Source organism: Mauremys reevesii, linkage group 1 (genome assembly GCF_016161935.1).
Source record: "Mauremys reevesii isolate NIE-2019 linkage group 1, ASM1616193v1, whole genome shotgun sequence".
In the NCBI taxonomy this organism is placed as follows: domain Eukaryota; kingdom Metazoa; phylum Chordata; order Testudines; family Geoemydidae; genus Mauremys; species Mauremys reevesii.
The window spans coordinates 113,838,728-113,866,507 of NC_052623.1; the positions used below are offsets into that span (position 1 = coordinate 113,838,728).

Consider the following 27,780-nt stretch of genomic DNA (forward strand, 5'->3'; position numbering starts at 1 on the left):
GAGGAGCTATAGGAGGGAGCTGTGCTGTTGGAGGAATAAAGCACTTTGAAGCCATATCAGGTGCAAGGAGGGAGGCTCTGAGGTAATGGTGAAGGAGATATTGAGTGGGGGCTGCTGTGGGGAAGTGGCTCAGGGAATTGTACACATCCTATTTCCAAAAAGTCAGCTACCATAGCTGCTAATTTTAAGGTCCCTGGGCTGGAGCCTGGAGTAGAGGGTGGGCCTGGGCTCCCCACTCCCCTCCCTGATTAATCACTGAGACTGGGAGACAACAGAGACTGGGAGAGGGAGAGTTGCTTCTCCTCACCTCCCTTGTTGGCTTATGATGAAAATGGCTTAGTAAGCTGTGACCCTTGTCTCTAGAGAGAGAAGGGCTATATGGAGGGTCACAGCAAGCCTCTGTGGCTAGCAAAATCTGCCAGGACATGTGGGACCCATGGAGTCAAGGACAGAACAGAATAGTGGAGGGATTTAGTTGGAGTGGTTTGAAAAAGCTGTGATTGTGATATTAAGTGATCTGGGAGGCCCTACCTTTCTGATCCTGTTCCTGTCTCTTCTCTCCTTTCCTTTCCCCTCCACAATATGTGTGATAAAAGGAAAGAAGTTCATGTTTACCTTGAGGGATCCAGTGTGTCACCCAACACAGCAATGTGAATGTAGGTTGTCAGTAGCAACACACAAGGATCTTCTTGCCATGGGGATTGTCAGCAGTGAGGTGGGAGATAAGAGTGGTGTCTGCATTGAATGAGGGGGAAGTGAAAGTATACAATTAGATGAAACTGTGTGTGCAAGGGTGAGGGGGCTGTGAAATTTAGCAGGTGTGAGGTTATTGCTGTGGAGTAGGCTAAAAGTTTGATTGTAGGGCAGATGTAGGTATCCCCTATTCAGTCCAGCTCCCCTAAACACAGGTTTTGTCTGAGCAATGACAAGGCATTAGAATCTGTCCTACAGCAGTCACATCACCTATCCCATGAGTGTTCTGGCCTATCTGTAAGGGGAGTATGTGTGCTATAGGCATATTGGCTCATTGCTGAAAGAGGGCAGAGTGGTCAGTGAATTTCCTTCTTTTCTGAACAGAAAGAAATGGTGTTTTAGGCATTAGTGGTCATTTAGGCAGTTGTAGCTATCACATACATTTGCAGCTGAGACTGTACTGAGGCCAGCTTAATACAAAGGATATCATGTGATTGCTAAGTGCTCCTCCCACCTCCTGTACAGTTTCTAATAATAGAATGGGGATAATGTTTGTGCTTTGCAATCTTTAGAGGGTGGAACTGCCCAGTACTAGGTTTACCATGGCACCAGAGTCAGAAAGGGCCCTGACCAGCTGAGCCAGCCAGGAAAGCTGCCCCTGCCCTTGCTCCACCCCTTCCCCTGAGGACTGCAGCAGGGGTAGAGCCTGCCTTGCACTCACCAGGCAGCAGTAAGTGGAGCAACCTGGCCGCAGCCTGCTCTGCTCCTCTGGCTCCCAGCTGTGCCACCAGTGAGTGCTGGTGGGTGGGTCCCCTGTGTCCCCGCAAGGCTGGGAGCCAGGGCAGTGGAGTGGAACAGGCTGGGGCCAGGTCACTCCACTTCCCGTTGCCTGGTGACTGCAGGGTTGGCCTGACCCTGCACTCACAGGGCGGCAGGAAGTGGAGTGACCTGACCCCAACCTACTCCACTGGCTCATGTGTGTGTGTGTGTGGGGGGGGGGTGGTTCCCCCCCCTACCCCCCAAGCTTAGGGAGAAGATGGAGTGGTGAGGAATGCCCATGGAATGGGGAAGAGAAGGAGATGGGAGAAGGAAGGGCATGGGATGGGGAAGATAGGGGAATGGGGGAAGCTGGAGCCCAGCATGCAGCTTCCCCTTGGCAGAAGCTGAGGCTCCCCTGTTAAGCAGCTCCATCAAACCCTCACCCCTGATGATCTCTACCTCCCCTGCATCTGTACCACACCGATGAGCTCACCTAGACACCTTCCCCACTGAGCCTCTACCACCTGGACCCCCACCCAAATGAACCTTACCCCCCCCCCCACCGAGCCCCAAACATCTTCACCTGGATCCCCTGCAGATTCCCATTGTTCCTGCACCTGGAACCCCCAATGAGCTTCTGTGCATCCAGATGTTGGTGTCACTAGGCCTAAGTAAACCAAAGTTGTGACTGTAGGCCTGAGTGAACCAAAGTTCTTCCATGCTGTGAACTTGAACCAGCCTAAGATGCTAATAAACAGCAAGCAAAATTTGTAAATGTCAGCTTTCTTAGCTTGCAGCCGCAGGACAGTTTGAAACAGCAAAAAGCGGTGGGGAGGCAGGGGATAAGGGGGAGGAAAGTCTGCGTGCATCTGTGCTGTGAAGGCCATAGATAAATATGCGAATGAGAACAGTTCTAACAAGCTACATTATAGTGTTAAGTGTAACTGTTGCAAGGCGGGGGGAAAAAACAAGGGGGGTATAAATGCTGGGACCCCGCCTGCACGCGGGTGTGCAGGATTTGAGAATGCTTTTTCTCCCTGGCACCTTTTTTGAGCTCAAATAAACTTGGTTTGCTTCTCCACCCTGGTGTGTTAATTAGTGCGATGCACACCGGGCAACGAACCCCCACTGTTGCTCCTCCTCGGGCCCTTTGGGCCGGCAACACAGATGTCACACTGAGCCACCTGCAGCCAGATTTCCCCACAGAGAACTTAACCCCACCTGGATCCCCCCATACTAAGTATCTCTGCACTTGGATCCTGCTGCCAGGCTGAGCCTTCTCACCCACACCTGGTAAACCTGGCACGGGGGCCAGGGCCCCATGGTGTTTCTGGGGCAGGCCTGGCCCTTGCACTGTGTCAGGGTCGGGTGCAGCCACACTGAGTTCTAGCTGTGGGGTGGGGGAAGGCTGCACCTCCATGCAACCAGTGGCCTGTGCTCCCCACTGCCATGTTGGAGCCTCCACATTTATTTATTAACAAATACCATTTGCAGAATTTTAAAATATTGTGTGCAGAATCTTTGTTTTTTGGTGCATAATCCCCTCAGGAATATGGAGTGCTGTGCAGCTATGATGGTGGGACTGTGAGGAAGGTGGTGTGTAGTGGGGAGGTCATTGGACATGGGGCACTGGGCAAGTGGTGCGGTGTTCAGGGTGCTGTGCAGTTGTGGTTGGAGGCCAGCAGGGGAGGTCTCTGGGCAAGGGGGCGCTGGGTATAAGGGTGGGGCACTGGCCGGGGGGCGGTGTGGTGCAGGCCCACCCTCAAGGGAAAGAGGCATGCTGACAGCACAGGGCTGGGCAGGCCAGTGTGCATCTGGCAGCTGCAGGTTCGTAAATGGTGCCCTCCTGCTGGGCTGAGCAGAGCGGGGCTGCTCCCACTGCACTCTGCCTCATTGCACAGCCCTGCCCTTCACTCTGAAGACTGATCATCCTGCCCCACTCCACCTTGCCCCATGTGGGCCCACAAATATGTTTGGTGCTGGCCCTGGGCCCACAAAGTTAAGCCAGCCCTGGAACTGCTAATGGAGCAGGGAGAGCCATTGCAGACACAGTCGATATCCCAAAATGTTGACAGTTTTATTCTGTGTTGGTTACAGTGACTTTAAGCATATGACAGAAAACTGGTATGTGTATTTCCTCCACCCTTATCCCTCACCATCCCCTGCAACATATACTGTCCTTGCCAACATTTCCGGTTAACACTCCCATTCCTGTTTCATTAAGCCCTTAGGACCTTAGAAGCCATTAGCACATACAACACAGCTTTTTCCTCTCTGGTGGCCTCTGCTGCAGCTTACTAGGAGGTTGCACACTTCCTTGGTTAAGGAGGCTGAGCTGTATACCAAGGTGTGCTCTGTGCCCAGCCAGTTCCAAACAGTCCCTGCCCTGACCCTGGTCAGGCCTCTCCAGCCATAATCTGGCCCACCCAATCCATCTCCTCTCCAAGATGGCCCTCTTCTCCTGCAACCATTCTGGCCAGCCCTGCCCACCTCACATGGGGGTGCAACATATTTTAATTTTATTTCCTACTTTTCAGAGGTTTCAGTTTAGCCACTCTCCACATTCTGGAATGGCAGGAGGCACCACTGGGCAAATGTAACAGCATTAACAAAGTTTGAGGGTATTAAATTTCTTTGGTTTAAAAAAAATAATTTCAGCATCCCCATTTACTACAGCCTAGCTCCGCCTCAACTGCATTTGGACTGCCTTTGGCTCCTAGGCAATGAGTTCCTCAGCACACAAATGGACTTGCTACGTGTTAGTCCCTTCACTGACTCTGAAGCAGCTCCTTGATGCCCTGCTCTCTGCTTGCCCAACTCAGCCTGCTTCTCCCTCCCCACAGAGAGGCAGACCCTAGCATAGGACTCACTGCTTAAGGAGCTGGGAAGTTGATGCAAGAACAGTGCAGAGACTAGCATGGAGTCAGTGGGGACATGTTTTTAAGGGGAGCAGGAGAGATGGCAGAGCAGGGGACATGAAAGGAAAGCTGGTCCAGTGGTTAGGACTCTGAACACGAGAGGCATAGGCTGAATTTAATTCCCTGCTCCATGGCAGACCTCCTGTGTGACCTCAGTCTCTCTGTGCCTTAGTTCCCCATCTGTAAAACCAGGATAATAGCACTGCCTTGTCACACAGGAGGATTGTGAGAATAAAATACATTAAAGACTGAGTGGTTCAGATATTACAGTGATTGCATCCCTATATATGTAGCAGCAGGATTTTATAATTGTACTACGAGAACTAATGTATGATTTGATTTTTATCCTGTCAGCCACCCTTTTTGAATAGCAGAAAAGAATGTCCGATCAGAACAATCCTTATGACTGATTATGGTCACCCTTTTGTTTTAAGATGTTAATGTCTACTATGGTTTCCTATATATTACAAATTAGGCACTCTAGTTAAATATACACTTTTGTTTTAAGGTTTTAGTAAGTAAGAGACAGGATCTTGTATTGTATCTATGTTGAGGAGATTAGAGGAAAGTTGAGGGCCTGAAGCCCCAATGTGAATTGTTATAAGATTTTAGCAAGGCTTGATTTACAATTGAAGGTTTCTGTAAGATTTTTTTGTGTGTGTGAATGAGGAATGCATGCAGCAGGAAAAGAGAAGGTGTGAAAGCCATCACAAATGTCCAGATGGTCAAGAAAAAGTGACAGACTTGGAAAGACCAGGAGACAATCAGAAAACATCCATTGTATCCAATGCTAAACATGTTGGCAGAATTGACAACCTCAGAGGTGAGGCAGGCACCCTCGAATATGAGACAACAAGTAGGAGATAACGATGGGAAGCCTGACAATAACCATCAAATAACTCCACTTAAGGACTAATGATTACAGGATGACATTGCAAAATGCATGGACTCAAATGGGAATTTACAACTATAAAGTTGGGGTGTTTTTGCCATGGAACTCTGGGTTCAGTCCTGCAAAGCATCAGATGGCGACCGACAAGAGCCCAGCTCCTCACTTGTGATCAATCTAACTGGCCATTAGATTGACTAGAGCTACAACAGACTAGTAACTATATAAACATCAACTGGCAGGACTGTGTGTGTGTGTGACTAAAAAGCTTATGCTAACTGTTGTATTTTCAATAAAGGCGGTATTTTTGCCTTCTCTATAAAGATCCCTTGTGCTTCTTAGAAGTATAACATAAGTACCTATAATTGACTTGGGGGGACTGGAGCTGAAGCATCCCCCAACATTCCTCACTGCACAACCCTGATCCCTCTTTTCCACCTCATTCTTCCCTGCACCAACACTCTCACTGCTGACCCCCATGTTCACTCATAACTGCACAGACTCTCATACCACTGCTCCATCTTCTCCAAAATTCCCTCTTTTGTGCCCAAGGCTCCCCCACCCCTCTCCAACACACCCCCACACACCAGCTCCCTCCTGCCACTTCATGCCCTTGGTAAGCTCAGAGGGCCATTGGGAAGTGGGAACATACTGGGACTGTGAGGACTCCACATACTAGCAGAAAGGAGCAGGAAAGTAGAGGTGCAAAATCCTAACCCCAGATCTGGGCCTCATTTGTGAGGAGGGGGCATTATACATCCATCTATAGCATAAGGGGCTCAGACAGCTGTGCAGTGGCTGAGTCATCTCAATGCAATGTTCTCAACTGAATGAGAACAACTCATGGATGTGAATACAGCCTGAAATAATGCTATGAATAGAGCAGTTCAGGTCAGTGGGTTGTCCCTTCCCCAGTGGAGTACTTGTGAGCCTGTGACAGGCAACAAGCATGCTTGTTCTCACCACCTCACCATAGTCACAGCAACCTGTTTGTGGTGCCTGCTCCAAGTGTGTCTGTACCCAGCTTCCCCAGATGTGAGTTCACATGGAGGGATGGGGGTACAGGGAGAGGGGCTGAGAGGGACCCAGAGAAGCAGGCCCTCCCAGACCCTGGCTTATGTGGATGTCCTCCAGAAGGGCAAGAAGCCCCATGATCCACGCTTACATTGAGGGAGAGAGGCAGGGACCCCAGACATCAGCTCCCACATGGCAGGAGAGAAGGTGGGACTGACAGTTGCTCAGACCCTAATCCCCCTGCTACCCATCACCATGTTCCTCCTCCCAGTGTCCTGTCCCACTCTCCTCTAGTCCCATCCACATTTTACCCCCTCTCCTGCCCAAAATTCCCCCTTCCTCTCAGTCCCAACCCCCTTTCCTCCAGTTGATTTTACACTCCTCTGTCCCCTTTCTCCCCCACCCATCCCTGCTTTCTCCCATCCCTCTCAAACACACCCACATCCCCCCCACCCCTCAACTGCTCTGCCCTCTACTCCTATAGCTTTAGTGCTATGTCTACACAAGCACTTTTGTTCGTAAAACTCCTGTTGATCAGGAGGGTGGGGGGGGGGGAACACCACATATTCTGACCAACATAAGTTACACCAACAGAAGCACCAATGTAGACAGCACTATGTTGTCAGGAGATGCTCTCCTGCCAACATGGCTACCACCACTTGTTGGGAGTGGTTTAATTATGCCAACAGGAGAGCTGTCTCTCCCATCAACAGAGCAGCTACAGGGGAGACCTTGCAGTGGCACAACTGCATTGGTACGGCTGTACCACTGTAAGATCTGTAGTGTAGACACGTCCTAAACACTTAAACCATTTTTGAGCACATCACGTTAATGGGCTAGCTAGGATAAACCCCTGGACCTTAAGCACACTAAGGTCTGTTATTGAGCAAACATGATTACATTAGCCATACTGTCTTTCATCTTCCTTCTAGTTAATCAGTGCTAATTGATTAAAGCAGATTTCCACCTGAGGAATTAGTAAGGCTGGCAAAGTAGCACCATGCCCAGCAATCCTTCTCACATATCTGCATAAAATGTATGTAATACATTCTCATTCAGAAAACAGTTAGTGCCACTTCTAAATTAGCTGTGCAAATAGGCAGGGCACATTTCCCAAAAGGAAACAAAAACCCTTAAGAGAGGCAGATGGTAGCAACATGCCTACAGATCATTTCCGTCAATGGTAGGCTTTGAATTTACAGTGCATGGGTCTTGCTCAAGTTTAATGACCATAGCATGTTCCTTGGAGCCATCCAGCTACTGTGACAATGGACTGTCTGCAAACCCTCTGGCTTTGGCTTGCTGCACGTTCACATTTCAATCTCTTTGACTTGTGAATGTTTGGCACATACCATACTAGCAAACCAAACCTTTTAAGGGACAGTGGGTGCCATGCACTAGCTGAGCTAAATGTCAAGTGACTGAGATCAGTAGGAGAATGGGGGGAAAGAGGGAGCATTTATTTATTTTTGGGGATTGGATTGGGAGAGGGGTTTTATCTTGAGCTATTCCTTGCTCAGATGACCCCAGATTTGGACCAGCATCCCCATAAGGCATGACAGATTTGAAAATGATCTGAGAGAGCCTGTGGATTTTAGCACACATTGAAGAGTTCTTCTAAAGAGAAAGCACTTCTCAACCTTCACTACTGCAGAGCTGGTGCTCTGCCCTAATTGAAAAGGGAAATACCCTTTGGAAGAGGGGGTTATAGATAATGGGGTCTCTAGGTCCCCATTAATGTGCCACCTCTCTAAGTGCTCACAATGTTATTTATGAAAAAGAAATCCAAGTGAACAAGAATAAAGAAGTGCCATATTTGGAGATGCTAGAAGAGTGACTCTTTTAAAAGCTTTGTTGAATTTTCTATAATATGAAAATACCAAGTACAGATTGCTGCCTTTTGTAGCTGGATATTACTGCAAAGGCAGTGCTATATGTGAGTGGATCCATTTTGATTGATGTCCAGGGAAATAAAGGCATAGGACAACTACTCAGTAGGTTTTCTTTTAAAAAAAAAACCAAAACCCAAACAATAACATAAGGAAAGCCTAACATGCAACCTAAACTGCAAATAATGTAGCTTCTGACTCACTGTTTTGTTAACTTGATTGGAATAATCTTTGTATCCAGAGTAGATTCTTCATTGACCTTAATGTGCAGAAAGAATCAGCTTGTAAAAAACATATATTTACAATTTCCCTTTAGTTTCACAGGTGAGTCCTGTGAATATGGTGACATCAAGTGGTGACATGTTTTTAAGCTAACTCCATTAAGCAAGCCAAACTTTCTGTACTGCATTACTAATTATACACACAATGCCCAGTATTGTGAGAGAGCGAAGAGGAACGAACCAAACCCTGAATACTCTTAGCGTTGTTGTTATAAAGTTAAATATTGTGTGGGGTTTTAACAGTGAAAATTTACACCTGTTTAGCTCAATTTAGATGAATCAGAAAAAGTCTGTCAAACTATAGCAATTGGGAATGCAGTACACCCAAGAACTATGAAATATTGTAGGACTCTAACCAGACAAAAGCCTGATGTTTTCCCCTTTTTATGCTGAAATGCACATGCTTTTTTATTTGACTACTAAGGTGTCTGTCTAATCTGGGAGCCAACCTTTCTCAGACTATTGGCCAATCCTCAGATGAACTGAGCTCAATGGGCGCAGCTGGGTGGGAGCCAAAGGCCCTAAACCACCTTTATGCTTCCCTTGACCAGGTGGGGGCCAGACTTGCTCCTGGTACATGTAAGAGTAGCCACAGTGTTTGTACAGATGTGTTTGAGAAGCTACTATAGATTATAAAAAGAGATCCCATGACCCAGTTCCCACTCCACATAAAACAGAAAGTGGAGAGCTGCTAAAGTTGGTTCTTCCTCCCATCTCTTCTGAGGGTGTAGTACTGCCATTGGCAGCTGACAGTGAGAATGGAGATGTCATGAAAATACAGCTCTAAGGAACAAATTCTGCCCCTGGTTAATCAATACAACCCCAATAGTCAATGGAGTTTGATTGGTACAATGGAGCTGAGAACATTTTCAGAGATTCTGAAAGGCAATGTAAGGAATTTCCTTAACCTGTTATTGCCCTGGTAAATAGTTTATGGGAACAGTCTTTTTACTAAATCCTAAACCAGTCTTAACTGGTAGGAGGAGTACACAGTATCTTCCAACTTCTACCTGTACTGCACTTATGTATGGTACTAGATCAGGGGTTCTCAAACTGGGGGTCAGGACCCCTCAGGGGGTTGCGAGGTTATTACATGGGGGTGCCGCAAGCTATCAGCCTCCACCCCAAACCTCGCTTTGCATCCAGCATTTGTAATGGTGTTAAATATATAAAAAAGTGTTTTTGTTGTATAAGGGGGGGGTCGCACTCAGAGGTTTTCTATGTGAAAGGCATCACCAGTACAAAAGTCTGAGAACCCCTGTACTAGATGTCAGCTTTTTAGCAGCTCTCCCCTTTTTGTGTCATGCAAAGTGGGGACTGGGATATGGGATGGATGTTCAGAATGTGGTGCTGCCCAGCAGTTTTCAGGATAGCTGGCAAACCTGCTCCACCCCATCTGTCCAAAGGATAAGGGGTTGCCTCTTTCCTCGAATGGGAGCATTGTTGTACCACTACATTTTTCAATTTTTTTTTTATAGGTTGTCATTTGTTGACTTTGAGCCCAGGCATTGACCTTAGAGTTACTGAACTTTAAACGTGAACATTTCTCAACTTCCCTGAAAGCTCTGCAGGAATGCAGGCAAGCTACAGTTAACTATTACAGTGGATCAAAATGGCAACTCACTTTTGGACAATATGCTTTCTTCTTTTTGTCCTCCTTTTCCTTCAGACAGAACAGACAGGTATGGCATTTGCTGCTTTGTTGTTTTAATTTGGTTTTGTGGTGATCTTCCTAAAACACAAGAATATTATTTGCCTGGAATTGTTTTAACTTTGTAGTACAGGCTATCACTGAAGCTAGCAGTTCCTCATTTTCACCCACATTTCTCTTGTGCACTTTAGCAAAAACTACAATTCAGTTACTGATGCAAAAACCTTGCTTTATTTCACAGTATGTTATCCTATTAACATCAGTACAATGCTTTCTCTGTACTCTGTACTTATCATCCATAAAGAGTGCCCATATGTGCGGTAAAGTGCCTTGTCACTTGGCCTTTCTAATCATCGTTCTGATGAAAATTGAGTTATGGTAGAAGGCCAAAAGACATTGCTTTTACGTGATTTGCATAAATGCACTTTTCTGCATTAATGCTCTAGAGTATCTCAGGTGGCTGGGGAAAGGATGGGAGAAGGAGAAAGAAGCTCTGCATTTATGCATTACGCTCACAGTAATAATAGTAATGATTTTCACTGAAGTTCATCAATCATGTACCACAATATGATTTTAAAAAGCTATTTTAAATGCACCAGAAATCAAACTAATGGCAAAAATACACTATCAATCATGCAAGAAAAATGAGACACATTTTTTTAAATATTATTATTGTGGGACTAGATAGCTTTTTTTAAAAAATCATGGAATTCATTTTTTAAAACAGTGTAAACGGTGAGTTCAGTCCTTGAGGGGGCATTTAGGGATCTGGGGCAAAAAATCTGTCTGGGATTGGTCCTGCTTTGAGTAGGGGGTTGGACTCGATGACCTCTTGAGATCCCTTCCTAATCGATGATGAAGACTCTCAGTGGAGTCAGTCTGAATAAGGAGTGGAGGACTGGGCCCTTAAATAACAATTGAGGCACAAATCATTCCCTCCACCTCTGCAGAAGAATTAAAAAAAAACCCATGGATCCTCTCCCAAGGGCTCTAAAGTGAGGAGTATTGCCTTTATGGTAACATTTCTCCTCCCTTCCCTGTCCTGTAGAAGCCCCTTCCACAGGTTTGTGAATTTGCATTGGAGAGGTGGCATGAAGCCAGGGTGAGAGAGGAGGTTGCTAGAGGGTCATGCCTAATTCTCCCTCCAAGAAGAATTCTGCTGGCAATTAAATACGGAGTTGGCACTAACTTTACCATGCACCCTGTCTGTACTGCAGATCTCCAATTGAAGAAAAGAGTTCTGGATGAACCAGATTGTCATGGAGTCCAGGACAGAGCAAGGGGCAATGGAGGCAGGGTACGGATACAGGACTGCCATGTGGATGGCCCTGCCTCTGGTGGACTCCCTGAGATCTGGGGATTGGCAAGGCTGAACTAACTTCCTATTCTACAGGGTTCAAATCTTGCACTTCCCAATGGAAAATAAAGACAAAAACAGTGCTTAATTTGTGCCAGGTCTTTCCAAGGCTGAGCCCTGGCACCTCTAGGCTTGGCAGTTCAGAGGCCTGGCACCTCTGGGCTTGCTGCATCAGTTATGAAAGTAAAAAAAAATTGCACCTCTTTCATTACAAATTAAGCACTGGACAAAATTCCGTGATTTCCCAGTTCAGTCTGGGCTAAGAAAGAAGTGCTGGTGCAGTATATGCACTCGTACAACTTTGACATTGATGCAATTCCTTAATATTTCTCTTCATATTAAAAACTGCCTGCTTCCTGGCCTGTTTTAAGAAGAGACAGAAGTAGATAACGAAAACCATCTATATATTTACATTAGTGCTAGGGCAACCAGATGTCCCATTTTTAAAGGGACAGTCCCATTTTTTTGGACTTTTTCTTATATAGACACCTATTACCTCCCACCCCCGTCCTGTTTTTTCACAGTTGCTATCTGGTAACCCTAATTAGTGCATCTTGTTATACAACTTTTCAGTCTTTCTATCGGCCAACAATGCGAATCAAGTTATCTCAAGACATAAGCGTGGGTCTTTCCTAATTATTGAGGAGTTCTTTCAAGGCAACTTGGAAAGAGAGTGCCTAGAAGAAAGATGCACATATGAAGAGGCAAGAGAAGTATTTGAAGACAATGAAGACACTGTAAGTATTTTTTTATTGTTTGTTTTTCTAAGAATTGCAAAACTTGCTGCTTCTTAACTGGTCAAACTGTCTACACTGTGGCAGAGTTCGATGCTTTGCAATCTAACCGCATTGCCTAGATTTCTCTGCAATGTGAAATCATCTTGCATTGCACGGCTTTGCACACTTGTTTTTGCTACAGTGTTCCAATAAGGGATTGATGATGGGAGAGGGGGCCAAGAAAGAGGCGGTGACTCCCTGGCAGGGACAATCAGCAGCAGCTACGAGGGGAGCTTCCTCCTCCTCTCCTGAGCAGTAGGCAGGTGCCTCCAATACAGCATTGTGTAGCGCAGTACCCCCCTGCAGAGCATGGGGTGCATTTTAGGGGAACCTTGCCAGGGGCCCTATCTGCAGGGAGAGTGAGGGAAGCAGCTGGGGGAGGGGGTGCCAAGGCCAGCAATATGGGTAGTGGGGCTTCAGGGGGAGTTTGGGAGGGATTGGTGATGTTGAGAGGCTGGTGCAGCTGGGGTGTGTGTTGGGGGGTGAATCCAAGAGCAGTGTTATATATATATACACACACACACACACACAAAAATCTCTGCTCCCAACTGCATCTTTCCTGGCTGGGAAGCAGCAGAGAGGAGGCAGAAAGGAGGCTTGCTCAGCAGGCACCACAACACACCAGTGGCCAGGAAGAACAGCAGCATGGAAAAGTTCACTGCCTGCCATGAGATTCCAGTGGGCCTGAGTGTCTGGATGGAGGCCTGAGTGCCATGTGAGACATGTGACCGGAGGGCAGGAACAATGCATGTAGTGGGGTGCTGAGAGCCACTGAACCAAACTGTAAACCCTGTATAGAATGGAAGCCACTTCAAGCCATGGGGTGCATCAGCACCCCCAGAGCCTCTAGTTCCAACACCTATGGGTGTGATACTTGGCAGCCCTGTATTTTAATGCTGGCTCCAACTCCATTAATGTCAAGGGGAGTGGTCCAAAGCCTGAGTCCTATTCGACTCTCCAATTAACTAGCAGAATCAAAAGTCAGTATTGCCAATTCTGGGAGAGCAAACATGAGAGGGACCAAATAAATCAATCGTGAAATTGGCATAAATATCATAAGATGTTTTTCAAATTATATTTTTTTCATTTGTTCTGATGTTTGAAATGTTTGGATGTTTTATGCCTGCACTTCAGGAAACTCAGCCTGAATGTACAAAAATGCACACACACACTGGGGGAACTCCACTCTTTTCACATCTTTAAAACGGATTTTATGTTTAAAAAAAAATTAACATCTGTGACTGATGGTGCAATATACAACAAATCACACACATCCGAACTTTCTGCCATTTGGGGCTCCAGTGACAGAGCTTGGGGCTCCCTTCCCAGGCTGATGGTGTTGGGGGGGATTTCAAGTGGTGATCACTGCCAGACTTGGGGACAATGGGGTTAAGTATTGTAATTTAGACATTGTCACATCATTGTCCAGATGTTTCTTACATGCCACACTATTTCTTCTTCCCTCCCTAATATTTTTTCATAAGAAATATTTATTTTGGAATAAAGCAATAGGTTCTGATCCTGTACTCCTGACTCAAGGAAAAGTCTCATTGCATTCAGTGGGAAGTTTGCCTGAGTAAGGTCCAAAGTTTGTGTGACTATTTAACTTTTAAGTATAGACTATAAGATTTTGTTCTCTTGCACATTTTATGTTGTGACAAAGTATTTGTGGGAACAGGTATTAACCAAGAGTTGTAACAAAAGATTTCTTTTTAATTTTTTCAGAAGAAGTTTTGGGCTGGCTATTTCAGTAAGTTGACTGTTCAATCTCTTTTTTTCTAGAATGATTTTGTGAATGGATCATTACACTTAAGATTATGGAATTTAAAAAAACTCTCAAGTAGTTTATTCAACTTGCACATTATTTTAAGTATCCTACTACTGTTTAGCAAGCATCTGGTGAAGTGGGAGGAGGAGATGTACACAAAAAAAGAGCAGAAGTGGAGTCATTAAAGCAAGCCATCTGAGAAATAATTAACAGTCAAGACTGTAAATAAAAAAAAATAGTGTTGGAATACTTGGCTAGACGCAATGATATTAAATAGGCTATTTCTTTTGTTTTCCCTATGCAAGACTGGCCTACGTTAATCTGGGACTCTGGGCACTCCACAACATGGAGCCTTGTGTGACTCCACTCATCTAGCACCAGGGGCGGCTCTAGGATTTGCGCTGCCCCAAGCACGGCGGCACACCGCGGGGGGCACTCTGGCAGTCGCCGGTCCCGCGGCTCCGGTGGACCTCCTGCAGATGTGCCTGCTGAGGGTCCGCTGGTCCCGTGGCTCCGGTGGACCTCCCGCGGGACGCCACCCCAAGCGCGCGCTTGGCGCGCTGGGGTCTGGAGCAGGCCCTGCCTAGCACCATCCTATACCGTTGTCTTGTTCTCTACCTTTGAATGGCAGTGGTAAGGGGCCTCTTCTTTCCCCCAGGAGCAACAGCAAGAGCCCTTATTCTGTCAAGAGGAGCCAGAGTTGTAGTAGGGGTCCACCTCCCCCACCCCAGAGATGTAGGGATGGCAGCAAGGGGATGCAGGCAGTACTCGGCACAGCACCCAGGATGTATCTGCATGAGTGGGTAGTTGGGCCAGCCTTGCGTGCACCCTCCCCGCCTGCTTCAGACACACACACAATCCTATACCGGGGTGGTGTTGGCAGGGCATTCCCAGAGCATGGGTCTTAGACCAGATCTACACTACAAACTTTTGCGAGCATACCCGGGTCAGTCAGAGGTGTAATGGAGTGTGATTTGTGACCAACACAGCTGTGCTGGTAAAAGATTCCATGCTGGGAAGAAAGCTCTGTCATTAATAGGCATTTGTCCCTGTTGATGACTCCTATAACTCTTACTGATGCAACATTCATTCAGGTGGCAGACAGTGCTCCTCAAACCCATGCCAGCATAATGGTGTGTGTCAGGACAGCATTCGCGGCTACACCTGCACCTGCACGGATGCCTATGAAGGGCCGAACTGTAATTTCGGTAAGGCAACATTTCCTCTAGAGGCTACAGTGGAAACTGTATATGGACCTCATGCAGTCTATATTGTTTGTTTTATGTTAAAACATGTGATTCCTAGTGGAGGATGCATGACAGTGACACATGAGAAGAGAGGTTATGAATTGTTCATCTCAACAACCTGGGGTAAATCCACTACAATGTTAATGCAGTGTGTGGCTGCATTAACTTTACTGTGCCCTGTCACCTTCCTTCTATCCTGGAGAGACTGAGGAGGCAGCAAAGGGCATGAGAAACCCTGGCAGCATGGCACCAGTGAAACCACAACGGAGGCAGGGTTGAGAGCCTGGAGCCAGGGCAGAGGGCCTCTGTGTGGATGGCCCTCTGCTCATCATCCAAAGGTTCTCAGTGTGGTTAGCTGGTCACATGGTGCTCTCTCTACTCCTTGTTTATTCAATGCAATAGCATCTGGAATCTAAAACTACCTTAAATATGTTCCTAATATTACTTCTCCAGGTAAGCAATCGCTGTAGTTGTCAGAGGGAAGCTGTATGATTGCAAATATCAGGGAAAATTTCCCCCACCATCATGAATGAGAGGTCAGCAGGTGCCCTCACACGTCAATCCATTAAGAAATGGTCCAACTTCTGAAAATGTTTGGCAACCCTGCTGTAGTGGATCTCTCTCAAGGGACCCATGGAGTGAGTATGGGAGCTAAACTACTGCCCATCTGATCAAATGATCTGGGGGAAACTCGATGAGGGAACTTTGTGGAGGTTTCTTCCATGGGTCCCAGGATGCTTTTTCTTTGGGTTTTTCTGTTAGAGGGGGCAATACAGCTCAGTTTTACTCCGTTCTGACTCAGGCAAACATCCACTGACTTCAGTGGGAGTTAGCCACAGTAAGAACTGCATAAGGACCTCAGGTACTAGTCCCTGGGACGAAGGAAGTCTATCCTAAAAAGTGAATTTCTCCATGTTATCCTTAAGAAAAAACTGAAAGATTCAAAGCTGAAATATTCTGGGTGCCAAGGCCTCTTCCAGTGTGAACAGGCTAATTAGTTATGAAGATCTAACACTTTAGAAAGTATTTTGTTGGGATTCAGACTCAGACCCCCATTTTCCACATCAGATACACAGCTTTTTGATGTACGAAGATAACGTAAATAATACTTGTGCTCTTCTTAGGTCTACTCTGCATATTACAAGCGCTTTTGAGCAAATTGCTCAGAACTTGAGCACATACTTTATAATTAGTCAATTGTTACTATTGACTGTTTTATTTACCTAACAAATTGGAGGACACAGGCAGTCTCATTCACATGGAGCTGACTACTCTTTTTAGAATTCCCTATTATAGAAAGTCCTTTACACCAACAAACTGACTGATAACAAAGCTTAAATGTTTTTTCTGGTCTACTTTAGAATGTGAATGGATATCAATTCAACTAGACAAGGATAGAAAAAGTCATAGTACTTACAAACACATTGGGCCGGGTCCTTGAATCTGCTGCTTAGTGCTACTTCACCAGCCTTAAAACCAGTGCAGCTGGTTATTTGAAGATTTGCCCTGGTATGGAGGAATCCCTGGGTGCTGTGGGCCAATTTAGCCCCTCTGGCATAGGTGGTGTAGCTGGGAAAAGGGGCAATGGGTACCATAGGCTAGGGGAGGTTGTGCCTCCCCAAACAGCCTGGTGTGGCCCTGCCATGCTCTGCCCCTAGGAGGCCCCTCCTGCTGTGCCTGATGTTCTGCCTTGGCCCAGGCTGACTGGGGCTGGGCAGCCTATCGTGGGGACTAATCGCGGCTGGCACTGTGCTGCCCGCCTGGTGCTTGGACCATGCTGCCTGGCACTCCAGGGCTGAGGGTGCTGCTGCCATGCCACCCAGCCTGGGGGCAGGGGCCATGGTGGGGGTGCTCTGGGTTCTGGGGGGGGCACAAGGGGAGGGGAAAGGGGTAGGGCCTCAGGCAGAAGGGGAGGGGCCAGGGGCTGGCTAGCCTCCCCCAATGGCTAGGTGACCAGTCACTAATGAGCAATGCCCAGTCATCTTTAGCTCTGGCAGTCTCCAACCATGGAACGCCTCCTTGGGGACCATTGCCACTGGCACCAGGGCCGGCGCAAGGATACTTTGCGCCCTAGGCAAAACTTCCACCTTGCGCCCCCCACCCTGCCCCCTCCCCCCAGAGCATGGATTATAAACTTTAAAAAATGAATACTGCATAATATGGCATTCTTCATTAGAATTAATACACGTTTGGCTTGAAAATTTATTAATTTCATTATTTAGTCTACATATTTAATGAAAATAAATGAATAACCTGACAGGGTGTGGGGCTGGCTGGCTTTGGGCAGGGGGGTGCGGCAGGGGTTGGCTGGAGACAAGAGGGTGCGGGGCTGGCTGGAGGCAGGGGAGGGGGTGCGGCAGGGGTTGGCTGGAGACACCGGGTGCGGGGCTGGCTTTGGACAGGAGATGCAGGGCTGGAGGCAGGGCAGGGGGTGCAGGGGTGGCTGCGGGCATGGCAGGGGGTGCAGCAGGGGTTGGCTGGAGACAGGGTGCGGGGCTGGCTAGGGGTAGGGCAGGGGGGTGCAGCAGGGGCTGGCTGGAGACCGGGGGTGCGGGGCAGGCTGCGGGCATGGCAGGGGGGTGCGGCAGGGCTTGGCTTGAGACAGGGTGTGGGGCTGGCTGCGGGCATGGCAGGGGGTGTGGGGTTGGCTGGAGATAGAAGGTGTGGGGTTGGCTGGAGGTAGGGCAGGGGGTGCAGCAGGGGTTGGCTGGAGACAGGGTGCGGGGCTGGCTGGCTGCGGGCACGGCAGGGTTGTGCGGGAGGGGTTGGCTGGAGACGGGGTGTGGGGCTGGCTGGCGGGGGGCAGGGCAGGGGTGGGCGGCAGGGGCTGGCTGGAGACAGGGTGTGGGGCTGGCTGCGGGCATGGCAGGGGTGTGTGGCAGGGATTTGCTGGAGATGGGGTGCGGGGCTGTCTGCGGGCAGGGCAAGGAGGTGCAGCAGGGGCTGGTTGGAGACAGGGGTGCAGGGCTGGAGGCAGGTCAGGGGGTGTGGGGCTGGCTGCGGGCAGGACAGAGGGTGCGGGACTGCGGGCAGGGCAGGACGGGGGTGCAGCAAGGGCTGCCTGTGGACAGAGTGGTGGGTACCCCGGCTGTCCCTAGATATTCTGGGGCCCTACGCTGCACCTCGTGGGGGGAGGGTCCGGGGTGCCCTAGGCTTCCATAGGTGGGGGCAGGCAGCTGGGAGGGGCTGGCTTTGAGGGCAGGGGAACCACCCCCCAACACTCCCTCAGGGGGGTTGGGTCGGGTCTCTGCCCCCCCCTGGTGGTGAGGCGCGCCTGCTGCTCTGCAGAGCTCAGGGGAGCGGGGGTGTTGCTGAGCAGGGGCGGGGGCTCTGGGGAAGAGCCAGAGCAGCAGGGAGCAGTGCAGCGCCCCCGGCGACGGGAGAAGGAATTACATCACTTCCCGGACAGATGGACGGACGGAGCTGATCAAAGCCGCGGCGCTGGGTGAGCATCCCAGACATTTTGGGCACTGCTTTTTGGCGCCCTCAAATCTTGGCGCCCTAGGCAGCTGCCTAGTTTGCCTAATGGTTGCACCAGCCCTGACTGGCACAATTTAGCTCATCCCTTGCCACTGGACCTGCACAGCCCCAAGCCTCACAGAGCCGCAAAAATGGTTTAAAGGCAGCTTTGATGCCTCCTCATCCCTGAGCTGTGCCAGGTACCAAATGTCCAGTCCTGGGGATCTATTATTTTTAATATTGTTTAGTGCCCAAGCAAATCTCAAGTATTTGCCCAGCTATGGGAACTGAAGAGCATGGCACTGTTTCCGAGGCAAGAAGTGCTTCTTTTATTTTCTCTTCTTTTACATTGGTTGCTATTAAGTTTAAATTTTCTTGGCATGAGCATAAAAAAAGCCAAAAAAGAACAGATTAAGTCCTTTATTTTTTAAGCAACTCCTGCCTCCATAAAAAGTACAATCATTCTCTTCTTTCAAAGATACCGAGCACTCAGTGCAAATACATGCAAATATGTGTCATGGCATTTTCCATGCGGAGAAGAGCTAATGTTACTTTAGCTAGTACGACCTACAAACACAATCCTGAAATACATCCTGCCTGATCCAGTGGGGTAGGGAGCAATTCACTTTACAATGACTTAATGGGAGTTGCTGCAGCTCAGTACCTCTCCAAGTTAAAAAGAGGGAGTAGCAAGAATTGCTTAAATGATGAGCTCAGAAGAGCACGGAAAAGTGAGCAAATGTTATTGCTTAGCAAAACAGGACCCAGGGGTGCAAGAAAATCCCAGTTTATTGTTTCTTAGTGCTTTGCTTTTGTTATTCTCTTTAGCTAAAAATGAGTGTCAACACAAAACTAGAGAGGGATGTCAACACTTCTGCTATCCAGGGTCTGAGTCCTACCACTGCGCATGTGCAAAAGGCTATGAACTTGGGGAAGATAAAAAATCATGCATTCCAAAAGGTATGTATAAAAAGAAGTCAGAGAGCATGCTTAGTCCCAGGGTAGGCAGGCTGGGGGAACGGTATCAGTAGGAACTATTATGACTGCACTGAGACCATTAGAATGACCCAAAAGGAGGTGTCCTGTGGGCTCCAGTAATGATGAATTTCCAGAGAAAAAATAAATAAAAGGTTGCTCAAACACAGCTTCAGAGGAAAGCAAATCCTAAAATTCATTCAGTGGCCCAGATTTTCCAAACGCTTCCAGTGTAAAGAGTATCTCCTCTGAAGTCAATTGAGCTATGTCTTTAAAAAAGGTGTGAGAGGAGAATCAGGCCCATTGTTTTTATTTTGGCTGTGTCTTTTTTTGTGGTTGCTACCATGAGATCAACACTCCCTGCTGCAGTGAGGGTAGCACATGCCTATGCAGTGAATAGCTGTGAGAGCAGCCCTGATCTTCCTACATCAGTGGGCCAGATAGGGGAAAGGACAGTGCCTCAAAGGCAGCTGAGCTCCCTTCCATGTGTGGAGGCCCCTCTATACATGTATCAATGGGGTTATGGCCTGGCACCAAGATTTAGGAGGCACTGCTCCTTGGCAGGTAGGGCACTTTTTTCTCCCTTCCAGTTGGCACACTCACACTGCTCAGTATCAAATAGCCCTCTGATCCCTCTTATTTAGGGTGACCATATGCCCTGTTTTGGCCGGGACAATCCCCTTTTAAAGCCCTGTGTCAGATATTTTGTTTTGATGAAACTGGGCATTTGTCCCATTTGCTCTTGCCAACTGATCGTCACATGGCAAAAGCAAATGGGACAAATGCCCAATTTTGCAAAACAAAAAAGTGGGGCGTTCCCCCCCCCCCGAGGTGCTGAGGAATGTTGGGGGGGGGCAAATGGCAACACCAGCTGTGCACGACCACAGTGATGCCAGGCATCTTCAGCCAGCCCCACATAGGAGGGTGGGGTGGGGGGAGAGATGGCTTGGGCAAGCCCCATGCGGTGTCCCATTTTCCCTTTGGGAAATATGGTCAGTCTAGTCCTACTTCCATCCCTCTCCTTTCCCCAGTAGTAACGCGTCACACCCACACCCACTCTAGACCTCTCTGTCTGAGGGCTGGTGAATCACAGATTTGATGTTGCCCTCAGCATAGCTCCTAACTGACATTTATAGCTGTACCTCAGAAACAACACACTTTAGCACAACTGGCAAATTTCATAGGCAGACAAGCACTGGGAAAGCAAGAGGCAAGGTAAGACAGTTCTGTGGTGATTATAGCAGCGGTACTTTGTGAGGCTGGAGGGACTGGGGAGATGGGGCCTGCACAGCACCTGCTTGCTCTTTGGAAGCCATGAATAATTTGACTCTGGTTGGAAAGGATGGGGGTCTTTTTAGGGCACATCGTCATTTTTCCAACTGGAGGTGGTCTCATGTTGGGCCTCCCTATGTAGGCTAGAAGAGCAGGGCCACACTGCTTATGAAAGGGACTTATGCTCCCCCAATCCAGAAGATGGCTGGAGTCCGTTTGGGAGCAAGGTTGATGTTTCACTGGCTCCCCAATTCAGTATATCTAAGCCCAATCCCTGCCTCTTATTAGGCAGTTAAATATTTGACAGGGTAGGGGAAGCGCCTGGTGCAACGTATTGCAAATGTTCACTAGTTGGCAGCGGTGTTACTGCTTTAAATCTTGTAGTAGAGGAACCTTTTCTCCAAAACTGTACCTGCCAGCAGGAGATGGTAGTATATTCATAATTACTGTTTTGAATTGCTTTGACCATAGCAATAAGAGAGTATTATTTTGTCCAGCCAAATAGTGAAACAGGGTCCCTACCCCCAAGAGCTCAAAGTTTCAAAGGGTTGAATTTTGTTTGATATAAATATCAAGCACTTATTGCAAGGGAAAATTATGAAAGAAGCAAACAATAAACAAACTATTGATCTTCCAAAGTCATTAGCAAGCTACTAGAAACTGAGGATCTGGCCCTCCATTTTGCGGGGTTGGCAGGGGAGGGGAAGAACCAGTGATCTTAAAGCATTAATATGGGACCACCACAATATGTTCAGGATAGTGGTTATCTTCAAACATCGCCACAAAAATTTTGCACATTTTTCTTTTAACCATTACTAGATCAGTGTGCATGTGGCAGACTTGATGACGTTAAAATAAAGAAGCTGAAGGAATTTAAGACGACTTGCCACAGAGGATTCCCTTGGCAGGTATTTATAGAGATCTTTGGAAATACTGTTGTTGTAGAAAAGTCTATAGTAAAGCTGTGTACTCAGATGCAACATACTTCTTATCTTTGAGTACTTAAAACATTTTTTTGAAGGTTTAACTAAACAAGAGGTCAGATAAGTAGAAACAAAGAGGTGATAGACAGTAGAAGACAGCAAGACCCATTATTACAAACTGTTGTGGTCAACCTCCTTGAAAAATAAAAATAACTTACTGTATTTAAATGTCACAATTTATAAATTATGCTTGGAGCATCTCATTCCTTGCACTTACCTTTGCCCTATTAGAAAACTTACTAGTGCATCAAGTATCAATATATCAGGATTCTACCATTTTTTTCAATATAATTTGAAAGTCCTATGACTCAGTGCTTATTTAAGGGGAGCCCCTTCTGAACTGTGAGTTTCATAATACATAGTATATTATTAGATATTTAGTGCTACCTTCTTCTCCCTTCACTACTACAACCCTATTTGATTTCTTTGCAACTGCAGCTGTTGATAGGCCCTATCCAACTCTCATTTAAATCAGTGGAAGGTTTTCTGCATGCATATTATCCCCGGGGCTAACAGGGCAGAATGTGGACATTTCATTTGCAAGATAATTAAATTACAAATCTTAGCTGCTTACAACAATTCAATATTTTGCTCTTATTCATTCCATCATACTACAAATCCAGGGCCGTCCTTAGGCATATGCAGCATACACAGCTGCATAGGGCACCTGAAAATTTGGGGCACCACTGGGTCTTAGTGTCCACCCTTCCAACTCTTCCTATCCCTGCAGCCTGGTGACTCTGACTCCTGAGGTGATCTAGTAACTTTAAAAGTGAGAAGCCAGACCTATTAGCACAACATTGAAACTGTTACAGAACCATTGAGGTGGTAATGAAGCCATTTAACAGGCATTTGCCAATCCCCAGGTATATACTGTGGCTTGGCTACACTGGCGCTTTACAGCACTGCAACTTTCTCGCTCAGAGGTGTGAAAAAACACCCCTCTGAGTGCAGCAAGTTACAGCGCTGTAAAGCGCCAGTGTAGACAGTGCCCCAGCGCTGGGAGCTAATCCCATCGGGGAGGTGGAGTACCTGCAGCGCTGGGAGAACGCTCTCCCAGCGCCACGACCACAGTCGCATTCCAAAGCGCTCCCGCGGCACTGCTTTAGAGTTTCCAGTGTAGCCAAGCCCTGTCAGTTTCTGCATTTAGTGACAAACAGTTGTGCATTACTGTAATATTTACTCAGAATATGTTAGTCTACAGGACCTTAGTTTAAAATTTGCCTTAAAAATATTTCATTAGTGAGCTGCTGAAGATTATAAAAATCACATCTCTAAAAAATCCTTGCACAGATTTTTAGATGCATAATCATCTTTAGCCTTAAATGCTTGGATCTTCAGACATATAGTTTTTTAAATACATCCTTCAAAAGACCACCCTTATCTAAAATACACATTTTAATTTCTATAGTTAAAAAAAACTTCCAGAATCTTCCTGTCCTTTCTGTCTATCCCTTTCTCCCTTCACTGCACCCCCACCCCACCCCAAGAGAGCCCTTAAAGGGACAATACCCCTTTCCTTCCAGATAGGGACACTTTGTCGAGCTTTCTTTACTTCTGACTATCCGATGAACTAGTTTTAAGAGAACCCTCCAGCAAAATCAGTACCTCGTAAGATATAAAATCCTTTCTTATGCCTAAAATCTTTAGAAACTATTTTTTAAAGTTGGTGAAATTTCATAAACATGTCTATTGTTATGGAGATCACACAAAGTAAATTAGTGTTCCTTTTTTCTAAAAGCAATTAACATTGTTATGAACACACTAAACCTGTGACTAATTTAAAATGTCTTTGTTTCAGGGAGTTAAGTATATAGTAATCTGAAATTATTATTTTATGAAGGCATAAGCATACATTTAAAATATAAACAGCTTAGAACTGCTGATAAAAAAATGTAAAATAGAGAAGAGTTGCAAATAAATCTGACAAACTTCTGAGCATAGCAAAGAAAAAAAACCTGTGACTGACACTTTTTAGTCCCAAGTTTAATTTTTTAATTAGGTACCTTCTGCATGTCCAGTCTTCACCATCTGGCATGCAGTGGAAAACATGCTCCATTTTCTTTAGAAAGAAATTGTGGAAGAGTGGTTGTTTTTTTTTTGTTTTGGGTTTTGTTTTTTCCAAATGTCATTTGCTTCATGGATTTGGCTGGAAGCGGGTGAGCAGGGTGCGGGAGGGAGGAGGGAGACAGTGGGGAGAGGGAAGGGCCTGGGCAGAATAGGGCAGGGCTTGGGGCAGAACAGGAGTGGGATATGGATGGGGCCACAGGCAGAAGAGGCGGGCTGGGGAAGCTAGCCTCCCCAAGTGGCAGCTTCAACCAACTGCCCATGACCGCAGGTAAGAGCGGGTTGGCTCCCGCACACCCAGCACGCACTGCAGTCTCCTTAGGCAGGGGCCGTATTCACAGAGCCGAATGTGTCAGCGCTGCGCATTCTGCGTGAGGGAAAGGGTACGGGTGTCTCTGTGGGGAAATGTGACTCTCTGCCACCATGAGGCGGGCTGGGCATCTCAGTATCCTTTGCTGCCTTGTCTCCCCCCTCCCCCCCCGGGTCTCCCCCAGCTGCTGTCGGGCATAGGGGCACCCCTTTAATAATATGGCACAGGGCCCCACCAATCCTAAGTTAAAAGTTAAAGACAACAGCAGAATTTACTGGTTTTTGTTTTATAGGTCCTGTTGCTAAATTCGGAAGGAAAGGGATTCTGTGGAGGGGTTCTTTTGAAGAGCAACTTTGTGTTGACTACAGCTGAGTGCGGCCTTCTGCACAATCATTCTGGTATCAGGGTTAGGACTGGTAAGTGATCAAGCTTCCCCCGACCCCTTATGGTCAATCTACATTTTTGTGTTGTCAAAGTGTACTTTCAAGAGTTCACACCTAAAAATTGCCATTTCAGGACATTCTACAAAATGTCTGCATTGGCAATGTTTGTTCACCATCATTCACCCCATTTTTCTTGTGTTTTACATTGTCATCCTGAAATTAGTTTCTTCCTATTCACTCACACCTATGTGCTCCTGAAGAGTTAAAAAGCATCTTCAAAATTTGTATAACCAGGATCTGATATGCTTAATTGCTGTAAAATCAACACCTACTACTGGTTTCTGTCTTTCAACATACCCTCATTTCACAGTAATGGTGGTAGCTATGTTGGCAGAATAGCTCCCATAACTATTAGCAATTTGTGTTCACCTTTGGTGACAGATGCTAAAACTATTTCTAAGAGCAGTGAACATGTCATAACTTCACAGGGAATAACAGGATGCATGGAGCTGGACAGGTAGTAGATGTGAATCAGAAACACATACATATGCGGTACGATGAAGCTACTGGTGTGAATAACCTTGCATTGCTACAACTCGGAGAGCACATTGAGTGCAACAACTACCACCATCCTATATGTCTTCCTGACAAAGACTTTGCAGAACATGTTTTGATTCCACAGTTGGCAGGTACTGTCAGTGGCTGGAAACTGGAAGAAAGCGAGGTAAGAGGTTCACTAGTTGAGTTGCAGGTCTCCTACCTTCCTGAAAGAGAATGTGAACAAATACTCAATACAAGTCTTACGAACAGACAGTATTGCGGACATCACCCAGAGCCTGTGGATGGGCAGCTGGCAGGAGGAAACTTTATCGCCCACGACTACAAAGGGACTTGGTTTCTGACAGGTATTTTTGGAGCTTGGCCCACTAATGTAAGTAACTGGGAACCATTTATTTTCGCAAAGACTTCAAGATATATAATGTGGTTCAAACAAAAAACTGAATAAAAGTCCCTACAGCACCAAATCCATAACAGCAATTACAAAGACTACTTGGATGCAGCAATTGGACTGGTTTCAGCAAGGTCAGCCTGTATTGTGTTGTAATGCTAATACTGTAAATATTTATCTGTAGTTCATCCCTCAAAAACAAAATCCATTGTCCAATCTCTTTCCAAAGACAGGATTGAGGATTATTGTAGTAGACATGTGGCTACTTCACTTTGAAAATAATGAGTTTGAATTTGTACAGCACTGTTCCTCTAAGCTGATCTTAAGACACCATAACATTTTTACTGATTATTAAAAATAAATGAATCACTTTCCCTACTCACTGAAATGTCCCTATTGCTAGGGAGAAATGCAGCTACTGTTTCAGGGAGCAGTGACACTTACTGTGGTATATGGCCACATCCTGCACAACTTTAATCATGTAAGTACTTGCAAAGCATCCCCCTGCCCATTCCCTTGACTTTGCTAGGATTACTTGAGTAAAGATTTACTGAATCAGCTCCTAGAACAGGAATAGTCTAAATCAGACATAAGTGAAGTGATTCCTCAAGTAACAATCACCCAGGTAGTCTGTCCCAGGGGCAGCAACAGTCTGGCCCTTGCTTTGGCCCAGATTGCTAATTGATGACCTTGCCCCATTTGAGCAAAATCAAAATAAAAAGTTAATGCATCACTACCACGTACTTTGTTCACCTGACAAGTATAAATTTAGCTTTTAATTATCGCTGATGTTTTGTTGTATGTTTTGTAAAAGTAATGAAATCGCTGCAAAAGAGCAGCTCCCTGCAGTGCTCTGCTTCTACTTCCACATTCTTGCTATTGAGTGGGAACAGTCACGTCAGAACAAGACAGCTGAAACAAAGTACTCCATTTTGATTCAAATCCTTCTGAAACTGTGCTATCAAATGTCACTGGATGTACCCTTGTGAAATGTAATGATTTTGATGAAACAGCATTTTTCTGACAGGAAACTCTTCCACCTAAGCTTTTTGACCATCTTTATTTACATTGTAGTAGGGCCTAGAGCTGTCCAGTGAGGTTGAAGCCCTGCTGTGCTAGGCGCTGTACAAACAGATGGTAAATGATGATCCCTGCCCCAGAGAACTTATATGCTAAAGACAAGACAAACAGGTAAATGAGACAAGTGGGCTGAGGTGGAGGCCAGGGGAGATGGAGTTACAGAAAGAATACGCAGTATGCTACTCTTAGCCAAATCAGGAGCAGTGATCACAACCCAGTCCCTGTCTCAGTTTTCTCTGTCCTACAGGAAGAGGAGCATTTTGAATAGCACACATCTATTTTCCTCACTGATGCTGCAGCACTATAGTCAATGGGATGAGATTCAAAAATAAAGAGGCTTGGATCCTTTTCCCAGTAATGCATGTTTTAATTATCCACACTCAAACAATCATTAACTATACACTGTTCATACTGGTACAACCTGCTTGGGACATTTTCAAAAGGTGGATCTATGAACCCACACTCCTATAAGAACGACTTAAGGCAGGTCTCTACTTAGAGCGACATGTAGAGTACAGCTACTCCACAGCCAGCTCTCCCTGGTATAAATAGCAGTGTAGCTGGTGAGGCATAGCTTAGGCAAATAGAGAAGCAAGCCAGAACCCTACATGCCTCTCTACACACCCAAGCAGTGTCTCCCTGTTGACACTGCTACTTTTAGCAGTGTATGATCCCCCCCTTCTGGAGCCTCTCTCTGCCAAAGACTCTAGCAGCAGGAAAAGTGACTTCATATTTGAACTATGCAAAATCATTTTCAGCAGAAACAAAATAAAGTGAATGACCGTTTCACATGTTAACACTAAATCACTTGAACACCATTAGAAGCAAATTGCTCAGAAATCAGAAGTACAGTTCTATTTTTCAAGTGCTACTGAAGTATGTTGTACGCAGGTGGCAAAACAACCTAGGTTTGTAACTTTCAGTTCTCCTATGGTACAGAATAAGTCATAACTTAATAGAACAATGAAAGCAGGCTGAATATCCTATTAAAATAATACAAATCTAGGAAACTACTTACCTCATAGGTGCTTTAGTATTTTTTTAATAAACCTATAATAAT

The 27,780-nt window shown here is 46.4% G+C and overlaps 1 protein-coding gene across 3 annotated transcripts; it reads left to right on the forward strand.

The window, feature by feature from the left end:
* PROZ (protein Z, vitamin K dependent plasma glycoprotein) lies at window positions 1–27,249 on the forward strand. Of its 3 annotated transcripts, none has more exons than XM_039509775.1 (9): window positions 1–82; window positions 9,922–10,125; window positions 12,025–12,188; window positions 13,953–13,977; window positions 15,090–15,203; window positions 19,530–19,661; window positions 21,768–21,856; window positions 24,601–24,724; window positions 25,180–27,249. In XM_039509775.1, the coding sequence occupies exons 2-9, from the start codon at window positions 10,056–10,058 to the stop codon at window positions 25,695–25,697; spliced, it is 1,236 nt and encodes a 411-aa protein (XP_039365709.1). In that variant the 5' UTR covers window positions 1–82; window positions 9,922–10,055; the 3' UTR covers window positions 25,698–27,249. The 3 variants fall into 3 exon arrangements, with proteins under 3 accessions (XP_039365709.1, XP_039365716.1, XP_039365722.1); XM_039509782.1 differs by having other exon boundaries at window positions 24–88; XM_039509788.1 differs by lacking the exon at window positions 1–82 and adding an exon at window positions 9,278–9,333.
* The last annotated feature ends 531 nt before the right edge of the window (window positions 27,250–27,780 follow it).